At 45.9% G+C, this 20,776-nt stretch overlaps 1 protein-coding gene across 1 annotated transcript in view; it reads left to right on the top strand.

Annotated features, from left to right (window-relative positions):
• The first annotated feature begins 772 nt into the window (after positions 1-772).
• SCTR (secretin receptor) overlaps positions 773-20,776 on the top strand; it is a 67,351-nt gene continuing 47,347 nt past the window's right edge. Inside the window, exons 1-2 of the mRNA XM_070476315.1 lie at positions 773-879; positions 13,757-13,862. Coding sequence (XP_070332416.1) covers positions 820-879; positions 13,757-13,862 — 166 coding nt within the window. The 5' untranslated portion in view covers positions 773-819. The remainder of the gene's footprint in view (positions 880-13,756; positions 13,863-20,776) is intronic.

Genomic DNA, 20,776 nt, shown 5'->3' with positions numbered 1-20,776 from the left:
AGCCCTCACACTCAGGATGAGCAGCTCCCGGGCACACCTGCCTGATACTGAACTAGCTCCCCGGGGAACCAGAAAGCAGGAAAGCTCCAGCACAGCCCCAAACGCCGGGGCGCGCCGATGGTCCTCCTTGGTCTCACCTGATCATCAAAGGCTTCTCGGTGTGATGGAGCTCATGTGTGTGCAACTTTCTGGAAGGAGTGTAAATATCTAATAAGAAAGAAAAAAAGAAGTGAAAATCGGAAATGGAGCAGATGCCCCCCAGAACAGTGCCATAGGGATTTAGCGAGCACCGGCTGGGTCACAGGGCACTAGTACAAACTTTTCACCCAGAAGGTGGGCATTATTAGATGTACTGTTCGGATGAGAAGGCTGAGGTTCCAAAAGGTGGCCTCCTGCCCATCCTCACGCAGCGCAGCGGTGGCGGCGCTGACCCGGACCTCGGGGAGGGCTGTTTCAGTCCGCGGGGGTGTGGCAGTGGGGCCTGCCGAGCCTCGCCTGCGGGAGCCGCTCTAGGTCTCGCGTCCTCCCTCCACCTCCTCCGCAGCCGGCCTCCGCACTGGCCCCCGCCCGCCGGCCAGCCTGCCGGGGTGGGTGGAGGAGCGCACGCCGCGCCGCGTCCTTATCAACCGGCGGGGCGGCGTGGTGCGGGGCCACGCGGTCAGAGGAGGCGCAGTCCCGGGCCCGCCGCGGGTGGGGCCATGGCTCCCCTGGGCGCGGCGGCCAGCCGGGGTCCGGGAGGCGGCAGGGAGCGCTGAGTCCTGAGCGGCGGTGCGCGCGGGCAGGCGGCCGTCGGGGCGCCAGGGGAGCGCACGCGGCACCATGCGCCCCCGCCTGCCGCCACTGCCCGGGCTGCTGCTGCTCGCCTGCGCCGCGCACGCGGTGAGTACGAGCCCTTCTGCGGGACCCCCCCTGGGGGTGAGGGGTGGAGGGGGCCCCCCAGATCGTCTGCTGGGCAGTGGGAGGCGTTCCTCCCCGTCCTTTCCCCACAACTAAGATTTTTGTCTGCTCCTCTCCGGAGGGTCCTCTCCTCTCCGGAGGGTCCTCTCCTCCAAAATAAAATCTGTATGTGCCCGGGCGCAGGCAGCGCTGAGATAACCCGCCTTGCCCTTCACGCAACCCGGGCGCTCCTGGGCGGAAATTCGGGAGCCGCTCCTGGCCGTGGCTTTTGTGTGCGGGCACTTTGCCTGCAGTATTGCCTTGAAACCTCATCTTCGACTTTCGAAGTTGCTATTTTCACCCTCACTTGGCGGACAAGGAAAGCGAGACTTGGAAAGACCAAAAATCTTGCCCCGAGAATAGATAGCTGGAACCCAATCTGTCTGCCCCAGAGCCTTGCCATTTGCACGGACAGCGGCTGCGGATGGGGAGACCTCCGAGAGCTTTGGCCGTAACTGCCGGGGCTGTAATGCGGGCGTTTGCAGCTTTGGTCTTGTGGGTTTGGCTCCGCAATGTCGTGGGTCTGAGGACTTCTGGGAGCAGCTGGTCTCCCCAAACCAGGTCCGGGGAGGAACTGGCCAAGAAAAGTGAAGGCAGCAGAGTGAGTGGCTTATGTTGCTTTTTCAGAAACTCCAGGGAGTCCTGGCTTCTGCCTGTGGGGTTTGTGAAAGAGGGCGGCTGCGCCCAGTGGGGAGAAGGAGCGGTGTGGAAGGGGCGCACAGATTCCAGAACTTCCCCTTTCCACCAGCATTCCAAACAGGACCCCACAGCCTCAGTCCCAAGAAACTCCCCAGGGAAAGCCCTTGGGAACTCAATTCTGAGCCTGAAGTCTCTCTCCTGGGCAAACCCTTCCTGCAAACCTGTCAGTGGCCCTCCAGTGGTCCTCTCCTGGTTGGCTGTAGGAAAGACCTGCTTCCGGAGCTGGTGGAGTGTTGACACCAGGAGGCACATCTCCTATAGTATCCAGGGTGGGCTTTGCGGCTCTCCTGTGCAGCTCCCTGGTGTTAATAACTTGGAGCCTCCTGTCCTCAGCGCTGCAGTTGGAAGGTGCTAGGACAATAGCACCTGCTGGCAAGTCTAAGCTCCCACTTTGGGGAAATGCCACCTGAGACATGGGGACAGTTCAAAGCCAAATTCAGCCTCCAAGTGTGTTGTTATTTGGTGCCCAGAGCTGGGAGGCAGCCCCCTTGGTGACCTCACCCGCACCCCCATCCCGCCTTCCGCCAGCCTCCTTTTTAAGTATCTGCAGTAACACTGCGGTTGTCAGAAGAAATCACCAAGTGGCTGGGTCTTCAGGACTAAGGTTCAAAGTACATTTTAACCTCCAGCGTCATCTTAGGACTAAACCCAGGGGAAAATGAGAACCTTCCCTTGGTTCAGGTCTTCCGTGTGCCTTGGAAGGATGCTTTATTATGCCCTGGTCCACTTTCCTCCTTTTACCGGGGAGCAAACTGGTACCCACAGAGGGCAGGGACCTGCTCCTTATCAGTAAGTTTGTGGCAGCTCTGGGACTGGAGCCCAGATCTTGCCATTCTCAACTGCCCAGGGCTCTGTCCAGGTTGTCGCTTGTCTTTGCTCTCATCTTCATCTACTCACAGACCACTTTATGTTCCTGCCAGGTGGTTTCCTGTGTGTAAGTCTTGGCTCTCTGGTGATTTTATGGGCTTATCCAGATCTGAGGTTCACACTTCTTGGCAGAGAACTCCTTCAACAAATAGGGATGGAATTGCTCTGCTTCGGTTGGAGGATTTCCCAGCCTATGGAACCCGGCTTTTTTTCTATTTGAGTGGTCAGGCTTTTGATCTTGAAACTGACGGGCGTTCAAACAATTCCGTATTCATTCTGTGCTTCCTCTTGAGGGAAATCACAGGCATCTTCCTAATTGGTGGTGGTGGGGGATCACTAAGGCCAAATTGCTTATTACTACTCTCCCCAACTCCCCATCTTTCCATACAGAGAGATGTAGGGAGGGTCCCTTGAAAGTGGACCAAAAAGTGCTGATGGCTGGTGGGGCAGGTTTTTGAGACCCTCATGAGAAACTCTGGCCTCACCTCCCCTTCCTGTCCCCGCCCATGTCTCTCATGAGGATTTTTACCTGGAACAGTATCGTCATTATTTCCCAGGGCACCTGTCCTTCCCGTCTTCCCCAATATGTTCACTTAGAGCTTGAACCTTGAGACTTGGTTGCACTCATCCTTTATCCTTAGAACTTGTCGTATCAGAAGAAAGAGTCAATGACGTGTGTGTGGGCTGAATGAATGGGTGAAGTGATGGTGCTATCCATAGTGGCTGCCCTCAGCTGGGGCACTTTCATATAACAACAGGTAGTGAAGAATGACATCTTACAAGTGATCATTGCTTACAAAATTGTACATAAACGTGCGAGGCAAAGGTGCAGTCTCTCGGGGTGGGCTTTTAAATCCAGGGCGTCTGGCCAACTGCCCACCTGAGAACCTGAGTGAATTAAGTGGGGCACAAGGGGCTACTTTTTCCTTCAAGCAGGGTTTCTTAACTTTGACACTGTAATTCTGGATATTAAATCTGAGCTTTCCACAAGGGATGCTGGGACAAGAGCCAGGCCCTCCCCTGGCGTGGGAGGCGAGAGGGTGGAGATAGTGGTTAGAGAGAGGGGAGCAGGGGGTGGGGGTGTCCAGTGCATTGTATCTCCTCTCCAAGTTGTGCCAACAGAAAGTGTCTCCAGACATTGCCAACTGTCCTCTGGGAGCAAAACTGCCCTGGTTGAGAACTACTGCCTTAAAAGTTATTATGTCTCAGGGGAAATGTGTGAACAAGTTTCGTAATAGGTATCACTGGATGTTGGATTCAGGATAGTGGGGTTGGTGACAGGGAATCTGAGCTGGACACAGAAGCAGGTGTACCAGTGAAAACCCATCTCCGGATGAGACCTCTGTAGGGCATGGGTTCCTTTGGCTTCTCCACTCTCCCTTCCCACTCCCCCGTGTCCCTCTTCATTTCTTCTCGGTTGATGGCTCAGAAACACAAAAACTCTAAGGAGGGGCTCTGGCATGTGGTGGTCCCCACCCCTTTCTGGACTGCATCTGGACCCAGAGGTTGACAAGCTGGGTGAGCAGAATTTTAGGAAGGCCTGCAAGGTCACCAGAGGATCTGGCTACTGATGCCTGTTAGAGAAAAGTCACTGGGAGCTTTGTATCCCTGAACAATATTCCGAGGTAGTATTGTGGATTTCTTTTTTGAGTTTTTGCTATTCCTAAAATTCATGTGACTGATGACCATGATGATGATGATGATGATGATGGTGAAGGCTTCCCTCACTGAGTGTCTCCTTCACACCAGATACTCTGCTAAGCTGTGCCTGGCATTACGTGACTTCTCTCACCAACAGTCATCATCCCCACTGTGCATGTGAAGAAACTGAGAGTCAGAAAGAGGTGAAACCGTTGGTCAAGTCACCCAGCTGGACATGATGGTGTAAGGACCCAAACCCATCTGTTCTTAACCAGCACGTGCATCTGCTTCCAAAGAGAGGCCGATCTGGTTTCTGGCTCCCAAGGCACTGTCATGAAATCTCTCCCAAACCACAAAATGACAATAACTACAGTTTAATCTAATCACTTTATAAAAGACAAACCAAATACAGAATTACACACAGCATTTTACTGAGGGTGGCCAGAGATGAGCTTGGGGCCACAAATTCAAACAAACAGGAGAGATGCTTCCCACACTGTTTAGGGGAGTCCTTTAGACTTTGGCTCCCCCTTTAGGAGTTGCTACAGAGCTCCCCTCCTGTCCCCCAAATCCCCTCCCTTGGCACTGGAGGGCACAGATCTCTTCCTGGCACCCGTTGTTGAAAGCCCAGACTCCACAACCAGGATTAGAGCTCTGCCCCCGGAGTGGCCCCTGGTTTGGCCCCTGCATCCCTGCCCTTAGCAAGCTGAGGTCACCACTGACCTTTGCTCGGGCTCTGGAACAGCCTGCAGCCCAAGGTAAGACCCACAACACTCAGATTCTATCTACTTGCTTACATGACAGAGTATGTAAGTATTCATGAGGATATGAGAAAGCAGGGATCTCTTGGGGCCCACTCAGCTTCAATATTCCATGTCTGAGAGAGTCCAAGGGGGTGTCTGGGGAAGGGACCTCCCTGGTGGGTCATCTCCTGCTGGTTGTGCTGCCAGGATTCCCGAGTTTTCCAGTCTTCTCCAGAATCACCGCATGCCCGACATCAACTTCCCTCTCTCTTGGCTCCCCGAGGATCCCCTTGGAGTCTTCTGAGATTTCTGACCTTACCCCATCCTTTCATTTTCAATAGATGGGTTTACCTCCCATATCCCGAGAGTCGGAGAATGAGCATCCCTGAGCAGCCTCTTGCCCTCATAAATGAATCTAAGTTGTGCCCTCCTGTTCCTGGCCTCTTGCCCTTCCTTTAATGTCGTGCCGTGGCAGAGCAGTGCAGACTGCGGGGCTTGAACAGTAGAAATGTTTCTTCTTGTAAGCCTGGAGGCTGGGTATCCCAGATCATGGTTGGCTGCCTGCTGCTCACCTTTCCTCTGACTTCCGAGAGAGTGAGTTCACTGATATCTCTTGTAAGGACCTTAATCCTATCAGATTTGGGCCCCACCCTGTGACGTCATTTGACCTTAATGAACTCCTTCTGGGCACTGTCTAGCCACACCAGAGGTTAGGGAGTCAATGTATTCTTTGAGGGACCCAGATATTCAGTCTGCAACACACCTGACTGGAATAGAGGCTTTGCTCCGGCCCCCTGCTCCTGACCTCTCAGTGGCTTTTGTCCTGAGATGACACAGAGGTAGCCTTTACCTCCTCCTCTTGACTGAGTTTTCCATCAGCTGGTCAACCTGCCCAAGCCCACCCAGCCAAGTGGCAGAGGAATTCTACAGCTCTGGCCATGGTTCCTCCGCTACCGCTCATGGCCGGGGGGAAGATGCATTTATGATCCCTGCCTCCACCTCTGTCCGTTCCTCAGCCTGCAGCACCCTGGCTCCCACCCGTTCCCCACTCGCATCAGTCTCAACAGGCCCTGCGTTGTCCCACGTTCCCTAGACACGGCGTGATCTCTGTCCCACCCAAGGGGACCACATGGTTGATGAGAGGTTGGACGTTATGACTAATGACATCAAGGCAGTGAGCACACATCCTGAGTGTTCTGGGCAAGGTGGGCAGGGCACCCATGGGACTCCAGCCTCTTAGAGACACTGGGTGCTGGGACACTCTGTCCCTCCCCCTCTTCCTCACCTGGGCATCTGCCTTTCACAGGCTCACGGTTCCCGTTGCGCCTCAAGCGAGGTTTCCCCTCTTTCGTGGCTTCCCCGTGTCACATGGGCCCTTCATCTTGTGTGACCCCTCCTTTCGCGTGGCTCCTCCTTCTGCTCGTCTTCCCAGCCTGTGCGGGGCACTGTCTCAGGCACTGTCTCTGGCTCTTGCTCTTGTTACGCTGCTCCCTCTTCCCATGTGAGTTTCCTTGGCCACCTTAATGTGACATAAGTCCAACCTTAACCGTGCTCACCTCGCTTCAGCTGCTGCCCAGCTCACACCTCTGGTCCTTGCTTTCCCTGCTGTTGGAGTTATTGAGGTACCCAGAGCAGACGCAGGAGCCACGCTGCCCCTGTCCCATCTGCGCGCCTCCCCTCTGCCAAGGGGATGTCATCACACCTACGCGGTGCAGTGCCTCCCAGGGGTTTCCTGCCACTGCTTGTGGTCTGTGGTGACCTGGCCACTACCTTCCCCGCATGCTCCCGCACAGGCGCCTCTGGACCCCGTGGAGCCTGTGAGCTGCAGCAATAAGATCCGTGTCCACTCATCTTCGATTGCAGGGCATCCTAGGGACCCAGTAAGTATTAGATGACATTCTGGGTTTGGAACTGGTTGTAGGATTGAGTTCCCTCTTTATTTCTTACTGTGTAAACTAGAATAGTATCTCTCTTTTTTCCCCTGTGAAACTATTCCTTTCCAGTCTCAGATGGGCAGTTGACAAGCAAAGTGTGTTGAGTTTCTTCCCTTCCTTTGGAATTCAGTAGTTTTTCATTGGAGAAGGCAATGGCAACCCACTCCAGTACTCTTGTCTGGAAAATCCCATGGATGGAGGAGCCTGGTAGGCTGCAGTCCATGGGGTTGCTAGGAGTTGGACACGACTGAGCGACTTCACGTTCACTTTTCACTTTTATGCATTGGAGAAGGAAATGGTAACCCACTCCAGTGTTCTTGCCTGGAGAATCCCGGGGACAGGGGAGCCTGGTGGGCTGCTGTCTATGGGGTCCCACAGAGTTGGACATGACTGAAGTGACTTAGCAACAGCAGCAGGTGAATAAAAGCTTTTTCACTCCTGAAAAGATTCAAAAGTTGACCTCCTTATATGTGCTTTCTCAGGAAGTTACTGTAGAATGTGCTTCTGAAGAACAAGGAAGCAAAGCCAAGAAAAAGACAGGGAATATAGGAAATGGAACTGTGACTGGGGGGGGGGTGGTGGGCTGGGGAGAGGCCCCCTAAAAGCACAGCCAGGTGTCAGGCCCCACTGGCAGAGGTCCCTGGGAGAGAGGGCTCCAGGGGTAGAAAGAATAGACCTCTTGATAAATGTCTGTCAGGGCTGTTGGAGCATTTGGATAAATTAACCCTATCTACCTAGATAAACTAATCAAATGAAAACGCAAAGTAAATTGTTGACTACAGGAAAAACAAAATGTACAAGAAGAGACATAATCGTTTTACATGGCTAGACTCAGCAGTGAACAATATTTCATAGTCAAAGTAAGTCATTATAAATACAGACCATTCATTTAACTAAAAATTAAGAGAAGGATATATCAATATATTATATGGGGGGAGGGAAGTATATGTAGGGAGGTTTAAAAACATCTAAATCTTGCTCTTCATAATAGAGAGTTTTGGATAATGTCTCAAATTGATAAACCAAAAAATAACAGTATGAGATAATTTTGAAATACAGAGATAAAATGAAAATGTACATCTAAAAAAAAGGAAAGTGGTCTTCTTTGGAGAGCAGGAAAAGGTTAGGCAAGGGAACTGCTGTTTTTCACTATAAGCACTTTAGTACTAGGAACAGTTAAAGAAAAAAAAAGTACCTATCCAAACTTGATTTTTAAAAACTATTAAAAGGGACCGTTTCAAGACTAATAGCTCTTGCTTTGAGGAGTATTTTATATAAATTTTAGCAATACTTTCACCTTTACTTGTTTCTCCTGTGAATTTAGAGGAAAATTTTCAAGGGGTGAACTATAGAGCTTAGTCTGTTTTTGTCTTAAAAAGGTTTTTTTGGCTGTGCTGTCCAGCTTGTTCAATCTCTGACTAGGGATTGAACCTGCCCATGCCCTCGGCGGTGAAAACACAGAGTCCTAAGCACTGGATTGCTAGGAAATTCCCAATATTTCTAAATTTATTGATTATATAGAAACATGCACAAGCATACATACATTTGACTTCTAAATATCAGCTTCTTCTTTCCTCTAGGAAAACTTAGATGATAAGGGGGTTTTTCTCCTTCATTTTCCCTCTGAGGCATCTAACAAGCTGTTGCTCCATGAACACAATCTTCCCAGCCACTCCCAGCCTCACTGATCGCCCCACTCTGTCACTGACACCACTGTCTGCAGGCCACAGACTCATCCGCAGACTCAACCCTTTCAACAGAAGACTGTTGCTGTCATACAAACTGGATGCACACGTTTATGCAGTTGACATGCCATCACACAAAATAAACTTGGTTTATTCAGTTTTAATGAAAGGATTAAGGGTAAACGAAATGTGGAATGATCTACTTCACACCCACTAAGATAGATATTGGAGCTTGCCAGGTTATGCTAGTGGTAAAGAACCTGCCTGCCAAGGCAGGAGATGGAAAAGACGCAGGTTTGATCCCTGGGATGGTAAGATCCCCCGGAGGAGGAAAAGGCAATCCACTCCAGTATTCTTGCCTGGAAAATCCCATGGACAGAGGAGCCTGGCAGGCTACAGTCCATAGGGTCACAGAGAGTCACAACTAAAATGACTTAGCACAGCACAGCACAGGACAATAGATATTATTAAAACAGAAGAATAAGGGTTGAGGATGAGGACGTAGAGAAATTGGAACTCTGTGCACTGTTGGCAGGAAGGTAAAATGGTAAAGCTCATGTGGAAAACAGTGTGGTGGTCCCTTAAAAAAGTAAACATAGAATTACCGTATGATCCAGCCATTTCGCTTCTGGATATGTACCTAGAAGAATTGAAAGCAGGGACTCAAAGAGATACATGTACACCTCTGTTCTTGGCTGCATTATTCACAATAGCCAAGAGGTGGAAACACCCAAGTGATGAGTAGATGAACAAAGTGTGGTCTGTTCATACAATGTAATAGTGTTCATCCATATAAAGGAATGAAATCCCAACAGATGCTACAACATGGATGTGAAATGACACACAGAAGAGCAAATATTGTATGATGCCACTTACATGAAGTATCTAGAACAGACATATTCACAGAGTCAGAAAGTAGCATAGAGGTTGCTGTTTAATTGGTACAGAGTTTCTGTTGGGCTGTAGAAGTCCTGGAAATGGATAGGAGTGATCACTGTACAACTTTTCGTTTAATACCACTGAATTGTACACTTAAACATGATTGAAATGGCAAATGGTATGTGTATTTTGCTACAACTTAAGAAATTTAGAATTAAAAGAAGCTAAACTATCCTCTAATGATTATTTTTCCATTATTGTTGTTTGCTCGCTAAGTCACATCTGACTCTTTGTGACCCCATGGACTGCAGCGTGCCAGGCTTTCCTGTCCTTCACTATCTCCTGGAGTTTGCTCAAGCTTATGTCCATTGAGTCAATGGTGCTATTCAACCATCTCATCTTCTGTCACCCCCTTCTCCTCCTTCCCGCAATCTTTCACAGCATCAGGATCTTTTCCAGTGAGTCGACTCTTCCAATCAGACAGATGGCCAAAGCATTGGAGCTTCATCATCAGTCCTTCTGATGAATATTCAGGGTTGATTTCCTTTAGGGTTGACTTGTTTGACCTCCTTGCTGTCCAAGGGACTCTCAAGAATCTTCTCCAGCACCACAATTCGAGGCACCAGCCTTTGGCGCTCAGCATTCATTATGGTCCAATTCTCACATCTCACATCTAGTCAAAAACCATAGCTTTGACTAGACAGACCTTTGTTGGCAAAGTGATGTCTCTGCTTTTTAATACAGTGTCTAGGATTGCCATAGCTTTCCTTCTAAGGAGCAAGGATCTTTTAACTTCATGGCTACAGTCACCATCTGCAATGATTTTGGAGCCTAAGAAAAAACAAAATCTGTCACCACTTTTGCTTTTTCCCCATCTATTTGCCATGAAGTGATGGAACTGGATGCCATGATCTTAGTTTTTTGAATGTTAAGTTTTAAGCCAGCATTTTCATTCTCCTCTTTCACCCTCATCAATAAGCTCTTTAGTTCCTCTTCACTTTCTGTCATTAGAGTGACATCACCTGCATATCTGAGATTGTTGATATTTCTCCCTGAAATCTTGATTCCAGCTTGTGATTCATTCAGCCCAGCATTGTGAGTGATATACTCTGCATAGAAGTTAAAAATAAGCAGGGTGACAATATACAGCCTTGATGCACTCCTTTCCCAATTTGGAACCAGTCTATTGTTCCCGAATGTCCAGTTCTAAGTTGCTTCTTGACCTGCATGTAGGTTTCTCAGGAAACTGGTATGGTGGTCTGGTATTCCCATCTCTAAATATTTTCCAGTTTGTTGTGATCCACACAGTCAAAGGCTTTATTGTAGTCAGTGAAACAGAAATAGATGTTTTTCTGGAATTTCTTTGCTTTTTCCATGATCCAGTGAATGTTGGCAATTTGATCTCTGGTTCCTCTGCCTTCTCTAAGCCCAGCTTGTATATCTGGAAGTTCTTGGTTCATGGACTGCTGAAGCCTAGCTTGAAAGATTTTGAGCATAACCTTGCTAGCATGTGAAATGAGTACATATTTTTCCATAGTCCTGGGAAAAACATGAAGGAAGTTGAACCTTTCTTGGTGGGGATTCCCACTGTAGGTGTTCCCTCATTCCTCATCTTGCTCCATTGCTTACAAGAGCTCTCTGTGCTAGAATGCCCCTTTCTTCAACCTCCAAGAATGCACGTCACCACCAACTTTCAGGAAACACCACCCCCACCCAGTCATCTAAGCTGCATAACAATCACAAAAACTCAATGGCATGTAGCAACGCATGTTTCTTTCTTTCTTGGTGTTTGCAAGTGAGCTAGGGCTTGGCTGACCAACTATGATACTGACATTGATCCAGGCACTGTGCAGAACAAGTCTGCGACCCCGAACCCATCATGGTGCACCATTACAGCCATGCCTTTCTCCCCCCAACCCTCAGCTTTCCTTCTCAGCTGACACATTAAAGTCTCAATCTCTGTGATTTTACCACTGCAAGAATTTATGTAAATGATGTGGAATCTAAAACAAGATACAAGTGAATGTATTTACAGGACAGAAACAGGCTCACAGACATAGAAAACAAACTTGTGGCTACCAGAGGGGAAATGGCGGTGGCGGTAGGGGTGATAGGTAAGAGTTTGGGGTTAAAATATGCACACTACTGTATATAAAACAGATAATCAATGAGGACCCACTGTGGGGCACCGGGAACTGTACTTAACACTGTGCTGCGGTAACCGTGTGGGAAAAGAATCGGAAAAATAATGGATATGTGTATATGAGTAACAGAATCACTTTGCTATACACCTGAAACTCACGCAGCACTGTAAATCAGCTACACTCCAACATAAGATAAAAATTAAACTAAAAAAGAACATTGTATAGAGGAAATCATACTGTAACTGTTTGGGCTTGGCTTTCTTCATTGAGCATGCTTCTCTGGAGATTCATGTAGGTTGGTCCATGTGTCGCCACTTTGCTCCTTTTTATTGCTGAGGGTTTCCCTGTCGGCTCAGATGGTGAAAGAATCCTCCTGCGATGTGGGAGACCTGGGTTTGATCCCTGGGTTCCCTTGGAGGAGGGCATGGCAACCCCACTCCATATTCTTGCTTAGAGAATCCTCAGGGACAGAGGAGCCTGACGGGCTACAGTCCATGGGGTCCCAAAGAGTCGGACCTGACTGAGAGACTAAATGCAGAACTTCATAATGTGGATGGTCCATAGTTCACCACTTACACATTGAAAGGCATCTGGATTGTTTGAGTTTTGAGGTATTAGGAATAGAGCTGCTGTAAATATTAGTATACAAGTATGTGTGTGTGTGTGTGTGTGTGAACATAAGCTTTCACTTCTCCAGGATAAATGCCCAGGAGTGCAATGGTTGGATCACGTAATATTAATAGTTGCATGTTTAGCTTTTCTTAAGGCCCTGCCAACTTGTTTTCCAGAGTGGTTGTCTCATTTTACAATCCCACCAGCAATATGCAAGTGACCTAGTTTCACCACAGCCTTGCCAACGTTGTTGTGGTTTTTTATTTTAGATCTTCTAATAAGCATATAGTAATATCACATTGCGATTTCAATTTGCATTTACCTAATAGCTAATAATGTTGAACATCGTTTCATGTTCTTGTTTGCCATCTGTATATCTTCTTCTGTGAAATGTCTCTTCATGCACTTTGCCTATCTTCTAGTTAAATTTTTAAAATTTGCTTACTATTGGGTTTTGAATGTTTTTTATATATTCTAGATATTAATCCTGATTTGTTAATTACATATATTTTCTCCTAGTCTATAGCTTGTCTTTTCATCCTCTTAACATGGTTTTTCATGGAGCAAAAGTTTTTAGTTTCGATAAAGTCCAGTTGATCAGTTTTTCTTTTTATGGATCTTGCTTTTGGTGTCAAGTATAATCTTTGTCTTGCTCTGCATTTTGGAAATGTTCTCCTGTCCTTTTTTCTAAAAGTTTTAGTTGAGTTTTTTGCACTCAAGTCCATCATTATTTTGAGGTAATTTTTATATAAGGTAAGAGTGTTAGGTATGTTTTGTTATCTGTAGCTGTCCAATTACTGCAACACTGTTGCCTATTCTTCTGCTAATACCAAGTTCTTTTGACTACTATAGCTATGCAGCAAGTCTTTAAATTAGGTGAACTGATTTCTCCCAGTTATTTTTTTTAATTAATAGAACTTATTTTGTTGAGAGGACCTAAGTTTATAGAAAAATTGTGCAGAAAGTGCAAAGAATGACCATATACCCCTCAATCCCTCCTCCAGTGTCTCATTATTAATGTTTTGCATTAAAGTGGTGCATTGGTTACGGTTGGTGTACTAATATTGATACATTAATTAAAGTCTATAGCTTAAATTACTTTTTCTTACAAGTCTATTGTTATTGAAGTATGGTTGATGTATAACATTATATAGGTTACAGATGTATACAATTGGTGAGTCACAATTTTTGAAGGTTATACTCCACTTATAGTTATTATAAAATATGGGCTGTATTCCCTGTGTTGTACAGTATATCCTTGCAGCTTATTTTATACCTAACGATTTGTGCCCCTTACTCCCTGGCCCTATTTTGTCCTTCTCCCGTTCCCTCTTCCTGCTGGTAACTACAAGTTTGTTTCTGTATCTGTGGGACTTCCCTGATAGCTCAGTTGGTAAAGAACCCACCTGCAATGCAGGACACCCGGGTTCGATTCCTGGGTCAGGAAGATCCCCTGGAGAAGGGATAGAAGTCTGCTTATTTTTTGCTACATTCACTATTCTGTTTTCCTCCTTCGGAATCTCTGTTGTCTGGCCCCATTCTTGCTCACAGCGAGGGCTTACGTGCTAGAGCCAGCTTTGTGGTGCTGACAAGGACTCTTGGTTTTGGGTTTTCAGGTTGGTACCCCACCTCGACTGTGTGATGTGCTGCAGGTGCTGCGGGTGGAGAGGGACCAGTGCCTGCAGGAGCTCTCCCGGGAGAGTGCGGAGCATCCAGCCCCAGGTACGTGCCTACTTGCATCCATTCTGGGATGTGCCTGTGTTCATTTCCACTGGGTTGGTGGGCGGTAGGGGCTGGACCAACTGTGTTCCTTCAGAGAATGAGCAGAGGGGAAGGGTCCAGAGTGACCCTGCTGAGCTGTCTATGTATGCTGAAAACCACATCGTCACCCCTCTTTGTTTCTCTGAGTTTATGGGTAAAACCAGGGTTTTTGAACTGTTAGCTTCTGCATAATGACTTCACCCAGGTGAGTGTTTTGGTGAGAGTTACTTGTCATAGTGGTGTACCTCTTATCCATTCTCTCACCTCCATTGCTAGTTTGATGGGGGAGGTAACAGAAAGTCATTGTGGGGTCTGGGAAACTCAGGGTTCATTGCTGGCTGACCCTCACTGGCTGTGTGAATGTGAACAAATTATTTAATGTTCTGAGCCTCACTTTCCTGATCTATAAAACAGAGGTGATAAAGTATGTTAGAATTATAAATATATGTAAGATAAAGATGTTAAATATAGGTGCTTCTTAAAGATTATTAATTTAAATATTAACTATTACTATTAGTCAAGACAGTCAATATTAATAATTTGCTCCTTACATATTAATTTTATTTCTACTCCCTGCCTTCACTTATCTTCTTAGCTTTTACTCATCTAAAGGCAGTGGAGGATGTGGTATTAAGAAAATAACCCTTCACGAATAGTCAAACAAAGACTTGTACAGACAAGGTCTTCACTGTACTGGCTATAGTAGCCGACAGGTAGAAGCAACCCAAGTGTCTGTCAGCTGATGAAAGATGAAGATGTGGTCTGTACACACAACAGAATAGTATTCAGCCTTAAAAAGGAGTGAAGTACTGGTACATGCTGCAACGTGGATAAGTCTTAGGTGGTGCTATTGGTAAAGAGTCTGCCTGCCAATATAGGAGATGCAGGAGACAAGGGGTTTGATCCCTGAGTTGGAAGATCCCTTGAAGTAGGAAATGTCAACCAACTCCAGGATGCTTGCCTGGGGAATTCCAAGAACAGAGGAACCTGGCGGGCTACAGTCCAGGGACTCCGAAGAGTCAGACATGACCGAGCGACCAAGCGCACAGTCACATGATATGATTCTGCTTATGTGAAATGCTTGGATTAGACAGTTCACAGAGACAAAAGTCAGATTAGCGGCTCTCAGGGGCCCCGGGGGCCTGCGGAGCCCCTGTGTAGGAGCTGCCTCTTGGTGGTGGAAGGTGCAGAACTAGGTAGAGGTGCTGGTCACACAATACCCTGTCCTAAATGCCACTGACTGTGCACTTTAAAATGGCTAGTGGTTCATTTTATGTCATATGAGTTTCTTTTCAACAGACTTTACTGAAAAGTCTTTTCCAAGTGGCTGCACCATTTAAATTTCTGCCGGCGATGAATGATCATTCCTGTTGTACTATATCCTCACCAGCATTTGATATTGTCAGTGTTTTGTTTTTTTAATTGTAGTAAAATACCTGCAACAAATTTTACTGTCTTAACCATTTTCATTTATTTATTTTTCTTCCAGTTTTATTGAGATATAGTTGACATACAGCGTTGCATAAGTTTAAAGTATATAGCATAATGATCTGACTTACATACATAATGAAAGTATTATCACAGTAAGTTTAGTGAACATCTGTCATCTCATATAGGTACAAACTTAAGAAATGGAAAAAAATTGTATGATATGAACTCTTAGGATTATTCTCTTAAGAACTTTCATACATACCATACAGCAGTGTTAATTGTCTTTACCATGGTATACATTACATCCCTAGTACTTATAACTGGAAGTTTGTACCTTTTGACTGCTTTCATCCAGTTCCCCCTAACCCTGCCTGTGGTAACCACAAATCTGATCTCTTTTTCTATGAATTTGTTTTTGACATATAGTTGACCTGTAAAACTAGTTAATTTCTGTTACACAATTAGTAATTTAACATTCTATAAATTTCAGAATGATCACCACTGATGAATCTAGTTATGATATGTGACCATACAAAGATACTACATAGTTATTAACTATATTCCCCTCTGTACATTTCATACTTGTAGCTCATATATTTTGCATCTGGAACCTTTGTATCTCTTAATGTCCCTCGTCTATTTCTTTCTTCTTCCACCCAACTTCCCTCTGGCAACTACCTATTTGTTCTCTGTATCTAACTCTGTGTCTGTTTAGTTTGGTTTTCTCATTTGTTTTGTTTCAGAGATTTCACATGTAAGTGAAGTCATACAGTATTTATCTTTATCTGACTTATTTCACTTGTCATAATACCCTCTAGGCCCATGCATGTCACCACAACTGTTAAGATTTCATCCTTTTTTATGACTAATATTCCCTTGTGTATATATACCACATCTTCTTTATCCATTCATCTACTGATGGGTGCTTGGGTTGCTTCCTTTTCCTGACTATTGTAAATAATGCTGCAGTGAACATATCTTTTCTAATTAGTGTTTTTGTTTTCTTTGGATAAATACCCAGGAGTGGAATAGCTGGATCACATGATAATTCTATTTTTAACTTTTTGAGGACTCTCCATAATTTTTCCAGAGTGGCTGTACCAATCTACATTCCCAGCAGCAGTGCATGAGGGTTCCCTTTTCTCCACATCTTTGTGGAGACGCCTGCATTGCAGGCAGATTCTTTACCATCTGAGCCACCAGAGAAGGCTGATAATATTAAATAAATTCTAAATAAGTAAATATTAAATAAACTATTTCTGTCATTTGGATTTTTTTTTATGGCCATGCCATGTGGCTTGTAGGATCTCAGTTCCCTGACCAGGGATGGAACCTGGGCCCCTGAAGTGAAAGCGCTGTGTCCTTACCCTGAGTTCCAGGGAACTCCTTGTCATTGGAATTTTAATACAGATTGCATTAAATCTGTAGATCATTTTGGGTAGTATTGACATCTTAAAAATAGTAAGTCATCCAATCTGTGAACACAGAATGTCTTTCCATTTATTTGTGTTTTTAATTTGTTTCAGCAACATTTGGTAATTTTCAATGTGCAAGTCTTTCATCTTCTTGGTAAGGTTTATTCCTAAGTATTTTATTCTTTTTAATGCTATCATAAATGCATTTGTTTCTTAATTTCCTTTGTAGGTTATTTCTCATTAGTGTATAGGAATGCAACTAATTTTTGTGTATTGATTAAAAAAAAAGTTTTACAGTCTCTTGTTCGCTTCCACTGCACAACGCAGTCAGCTGCAGCTACACACGTACCCCCTCTCCCCTGAGCCTCCCACCCCACCTGCCTCTCTAGATCGTCACAGAGCACCGACTGGACTCTGTGTTATGCAGGAGCTTCTCACCAGCTATCCATTTTACACATGACGGTGTACACATGTTGATGCTAGTTTCTGCATTCACCTCCCCCTCTCCTTCCCCCGCTGTGTCCACAAGTTCATTCTCTACATCTGCGTCTCCATTCCTTCCCTGCAAATAGGTTCATCAGTACCATTTTTCTAGATTCCATATGTGTGTATTAATATACAATATTTGTTTTCTCTTTCTGACTTACTTCATTCTATATAACAGGCTCTAGGTTCATCCAGCTCATTAGAACTGACTTAAATTCACTCTTTTTATGGCTGAGTGATATTCCATTGTGTATATGTACCACATCTTCTTTATCCATTCATCTGTTGATGGACATCTAGGTTGCTTCCATGTCTTGGCTATTGTAAATAGTGCTGCCGTAAACACTGGGATACATGTGTGTTTTAGAGTTGTGGGTTTCTCAGGATACATGCCCAGTAGTAGGTTTGCTAGATCATATAGTAGATTTATTCCTAGTTTTTTAAGGAATCTCCACACTGTTCTCCGTAATGGCTGTATCAGTTTATATTCCTACTAACAATGTAGGAGGGTCTCCTTTTCCTCACACCCTCTCCAGCATTTATTGTTTGTAGATTTTTTTGATGATGGCCATTCTGACTGGTGTGAGATATTGCCTCATTATAGTTTTGATTTGCATTTCTCTGATAATTAGAAATGTTTGTGTATTGATTTTATATCTGCCCTGTCACTTTGCTGAATCCACTTCAGAAATCATTAGGGTTTTCTACATGTAAGATCACATTGTCTAAGAACAGATAATTTTACATCTTTCCTCCAATTTAGACACCTTTTATTTCTTTTTCTTGCCTAATTGCTGTAGACTAGGGCTTCCAGTGGGCTTCCCTGGCAGCTTAGCTGGTAAAGAATCCGCCTGCAATACAGGAGACCCCCCTCAACTCCTGGGGTTCAGGAAGATCCCCTGGAGAAGGGATAGACTTCCCACTCCAGATTCTTGGGCTTCCCTGGAGGCTCAGATGGTAAAGAATCTGACTGCAATGCGGGAGACCTGGGTTCAACCCCTGGGTTTGGAAAATCTCCTGGAGGAGGGCATGGCAACCCACTCCAGTATTCTCGCCTGGAGAATCGCCATGGACAGAGGATCCGGGCGGGCTACAGTCCATGGGGTCGCAAAGAGTCGGATATGACTGAGCAATTAAGCAAAGCAGAGTACGGGGCTTCCAATACTATGCTGAATATAAGTGGCAAAGGTGGGCATCCTTGTCTTGTTTCTGATCTTACAGGAGCTTTCAGGCTTCATCACTGAATATGATGTTCGCTGTGGCCTTTACATATATGACCTTTATTTTATTGAGATAGTTTCCTCTTATTTCTAGTTTAAGTGTTTCTATCACGAAAGGGTGTTGATTCTTATCAAATACTTTATCTGCATCTGTTGAGGTGATAATGTGTTTTTTGTTCTTCTGTTATTGTGGTGCATCACACAAAGCATCTTTACATGTTGAACCATCCTTGCATCCCAAAGATAGATCCCACTTGGTTATGGTGTATGTGTTGTTCAATTCAGTTGCTAGTATTTTGTTGAGAATGTTTATATCATTGTTCATCAGGGATATTGGTCTGTAGTTTTCTTTTCTTGTAGAGTGTTTATGTGTGTTTGGTATCGGACAATGCTGGCCTCATAGAATGATTTTACAAGTACTTCCTCCTTTACAGTATTTTGGGAGTGTTTGATGAGACTTGGTGTTAATTATTCTTTAAATGTTTGGTAGACTGTATGAGGGTGGCCATCTGGCCTTTTCTTTGTCAGGAGATTTTTTGTTGCAGATTAAATCTCCTGACTAGTTAGAGGTCTGTTCTGATTTTTGCTTGCTCCTACCTCCATCTTGGTAGTTTGAGTGTCTTTGGAAAATGATCCTTTTCCTCTAATTTACCACCAGGCATATTCTTTTGCAGTATTGTTCTCTCCAGGTCATGGCTTTTGCTCATGAAATTCTTGAGCTGTTGGTTATCTACTTTCTTGTTTTCCCCCACGGCCAGGCCCGTGACTCCTTTCCCACCCCACCCCACACACTCCCAGGAACCCAGCCACCGCCCGAGCCGCTGTTCCTGCTGGGTCGTTGCCTCCTATCTTCGGAGCTGTGTCTGTGGGGCTCTCCTCTCTTCTCCCTTCCCGTCTGCTCCCTCGCTCCAGGGAAGACAACTGTTTGACCTCTAGTCTCGTCATGATGGTGGCTGTAAGGCGGAGGCAATCCCATCTCTGTATGTGATTTCATTTCAGTTTTTAAAACAAAAGAAAAAGGAAGAGGAGTAGAGGTGAGGAGAGGGGAAAGGAGAGGCCCAAACTTTTAAATTAGGCTGTGTGATCTTGAACAAGTCCTTAATGTCTCTGGACCTCAATCTCCACATCTGTTTTATGGGATTGGTGTGACATTAAAAGCATTCATTCAAAAATATTTAACACTTCTTGTTTTGAGATGAAAATGGTAAGATTGATGTCACGTAGACTCCTCTCTTATGGCTTAAGAATATGTTTTTGTACACATGGCAGAGACTTGATATGCGAGCTTCATCATATAGGGGTTGCTTTTTCACACATCATGAAAGATCCAGAGCTCGTGCAAAGTTCCTGGGTATCATCAGATCCCATATTCCTTCTCTCTGCTCAATGTGTGACGTGCACCTCTGGGTCGTAAGGTAGCTGCAGCACCTTGGGAGGAAGGGAGAGTATTTTGGGCAAAGAGACATGAAAATCATGAGTTCAGATCAAGACACACATAATGGAGACTTCAGAGGAGGATTAGGCTGGGGAACACTTTTGTTTGGGTGGCAACTGAGACTGAGGTTGTAGGAGGAGTGGGCTTGAGATCCCTGCACTTACCCGCCAGGTGCAGCCAGAGGCAGGAGGGAGAAGGTGCCATGGTAAGCAGAGGCCAAGCAGTGCGGATGCTGTGATGTGCTCTGGCCAAGTTACTAGCCCCTGCGTGAGGGATGGGCAGGATGAGAACTTCCTTCCCCTATGCTGGCTGTGGAAGGTGCTTCCGGAGAACCAAACTGGGACCTTATGGCTCAGAGGGGGCCCACCATTGAGTCACAGCCTCCTGAACTCCAGGGCGCCCCCTGCCACCCCAGGAACAGCAGCTGCCCTCATGTCCCCAAGGAGAATGTCTAAAATTCCAGTGACAGAGTGTGGGACTTGTATTCAGGCCTTAGGGATAAAGCCCAGAATGTCAGACCCCTGGGAGAGATGATGGTAAACTTCAGCTCACATCAAGAAGTTACAGATGGTTATTTTAAACATTAGCATCTGAAGTGCTTAAATGTTCCATTGTTCCCCAGGGCGCCAGGATGAGGTTCAGCTCCTGACTTGGCCCTTGTTCACGCATCCTCTCCAAATGTTTCCACTTGGCTCAACCAAACCGCTTACGACTTTCTGTCCGTCCTCTCGTGCGTCTGGGCCTTTGCACATACTGAGTCCTCTGCTTTGGCTCCACTTCCTCTTCTCCAGTCTGTCTGCCTCTCCTCCAGGAGACGATTTCTGCTGGCGCAGCTGGCCACCCTGACTTCTGCAGGACCACCCCACCTCCGCGCTTAGCACTTCTTTC

Source organism: Odocoileus virginianus, chromosome 13, assembly GCF_023699985.2.
Source record: "Odocoileus virginianus isolate 20LAN1187 ecotype Illinois chromosome 13, Ovbor_1.2, whole genome shotgun sequence".
In the NCBI taxonomy this organism is placed as follows: domain Eukaryota; kingdom Metazoa; phylum Chordata; class Mammalia; order Artiodactyla; family Cervidae; genus Odocoileus; species Odocoileus virginianus.
The sequence above is the reverse complement of the archived record's forward strand: the minus strand, read 5'-3'. Positions and strand labels throughout refer to the sequence as shown.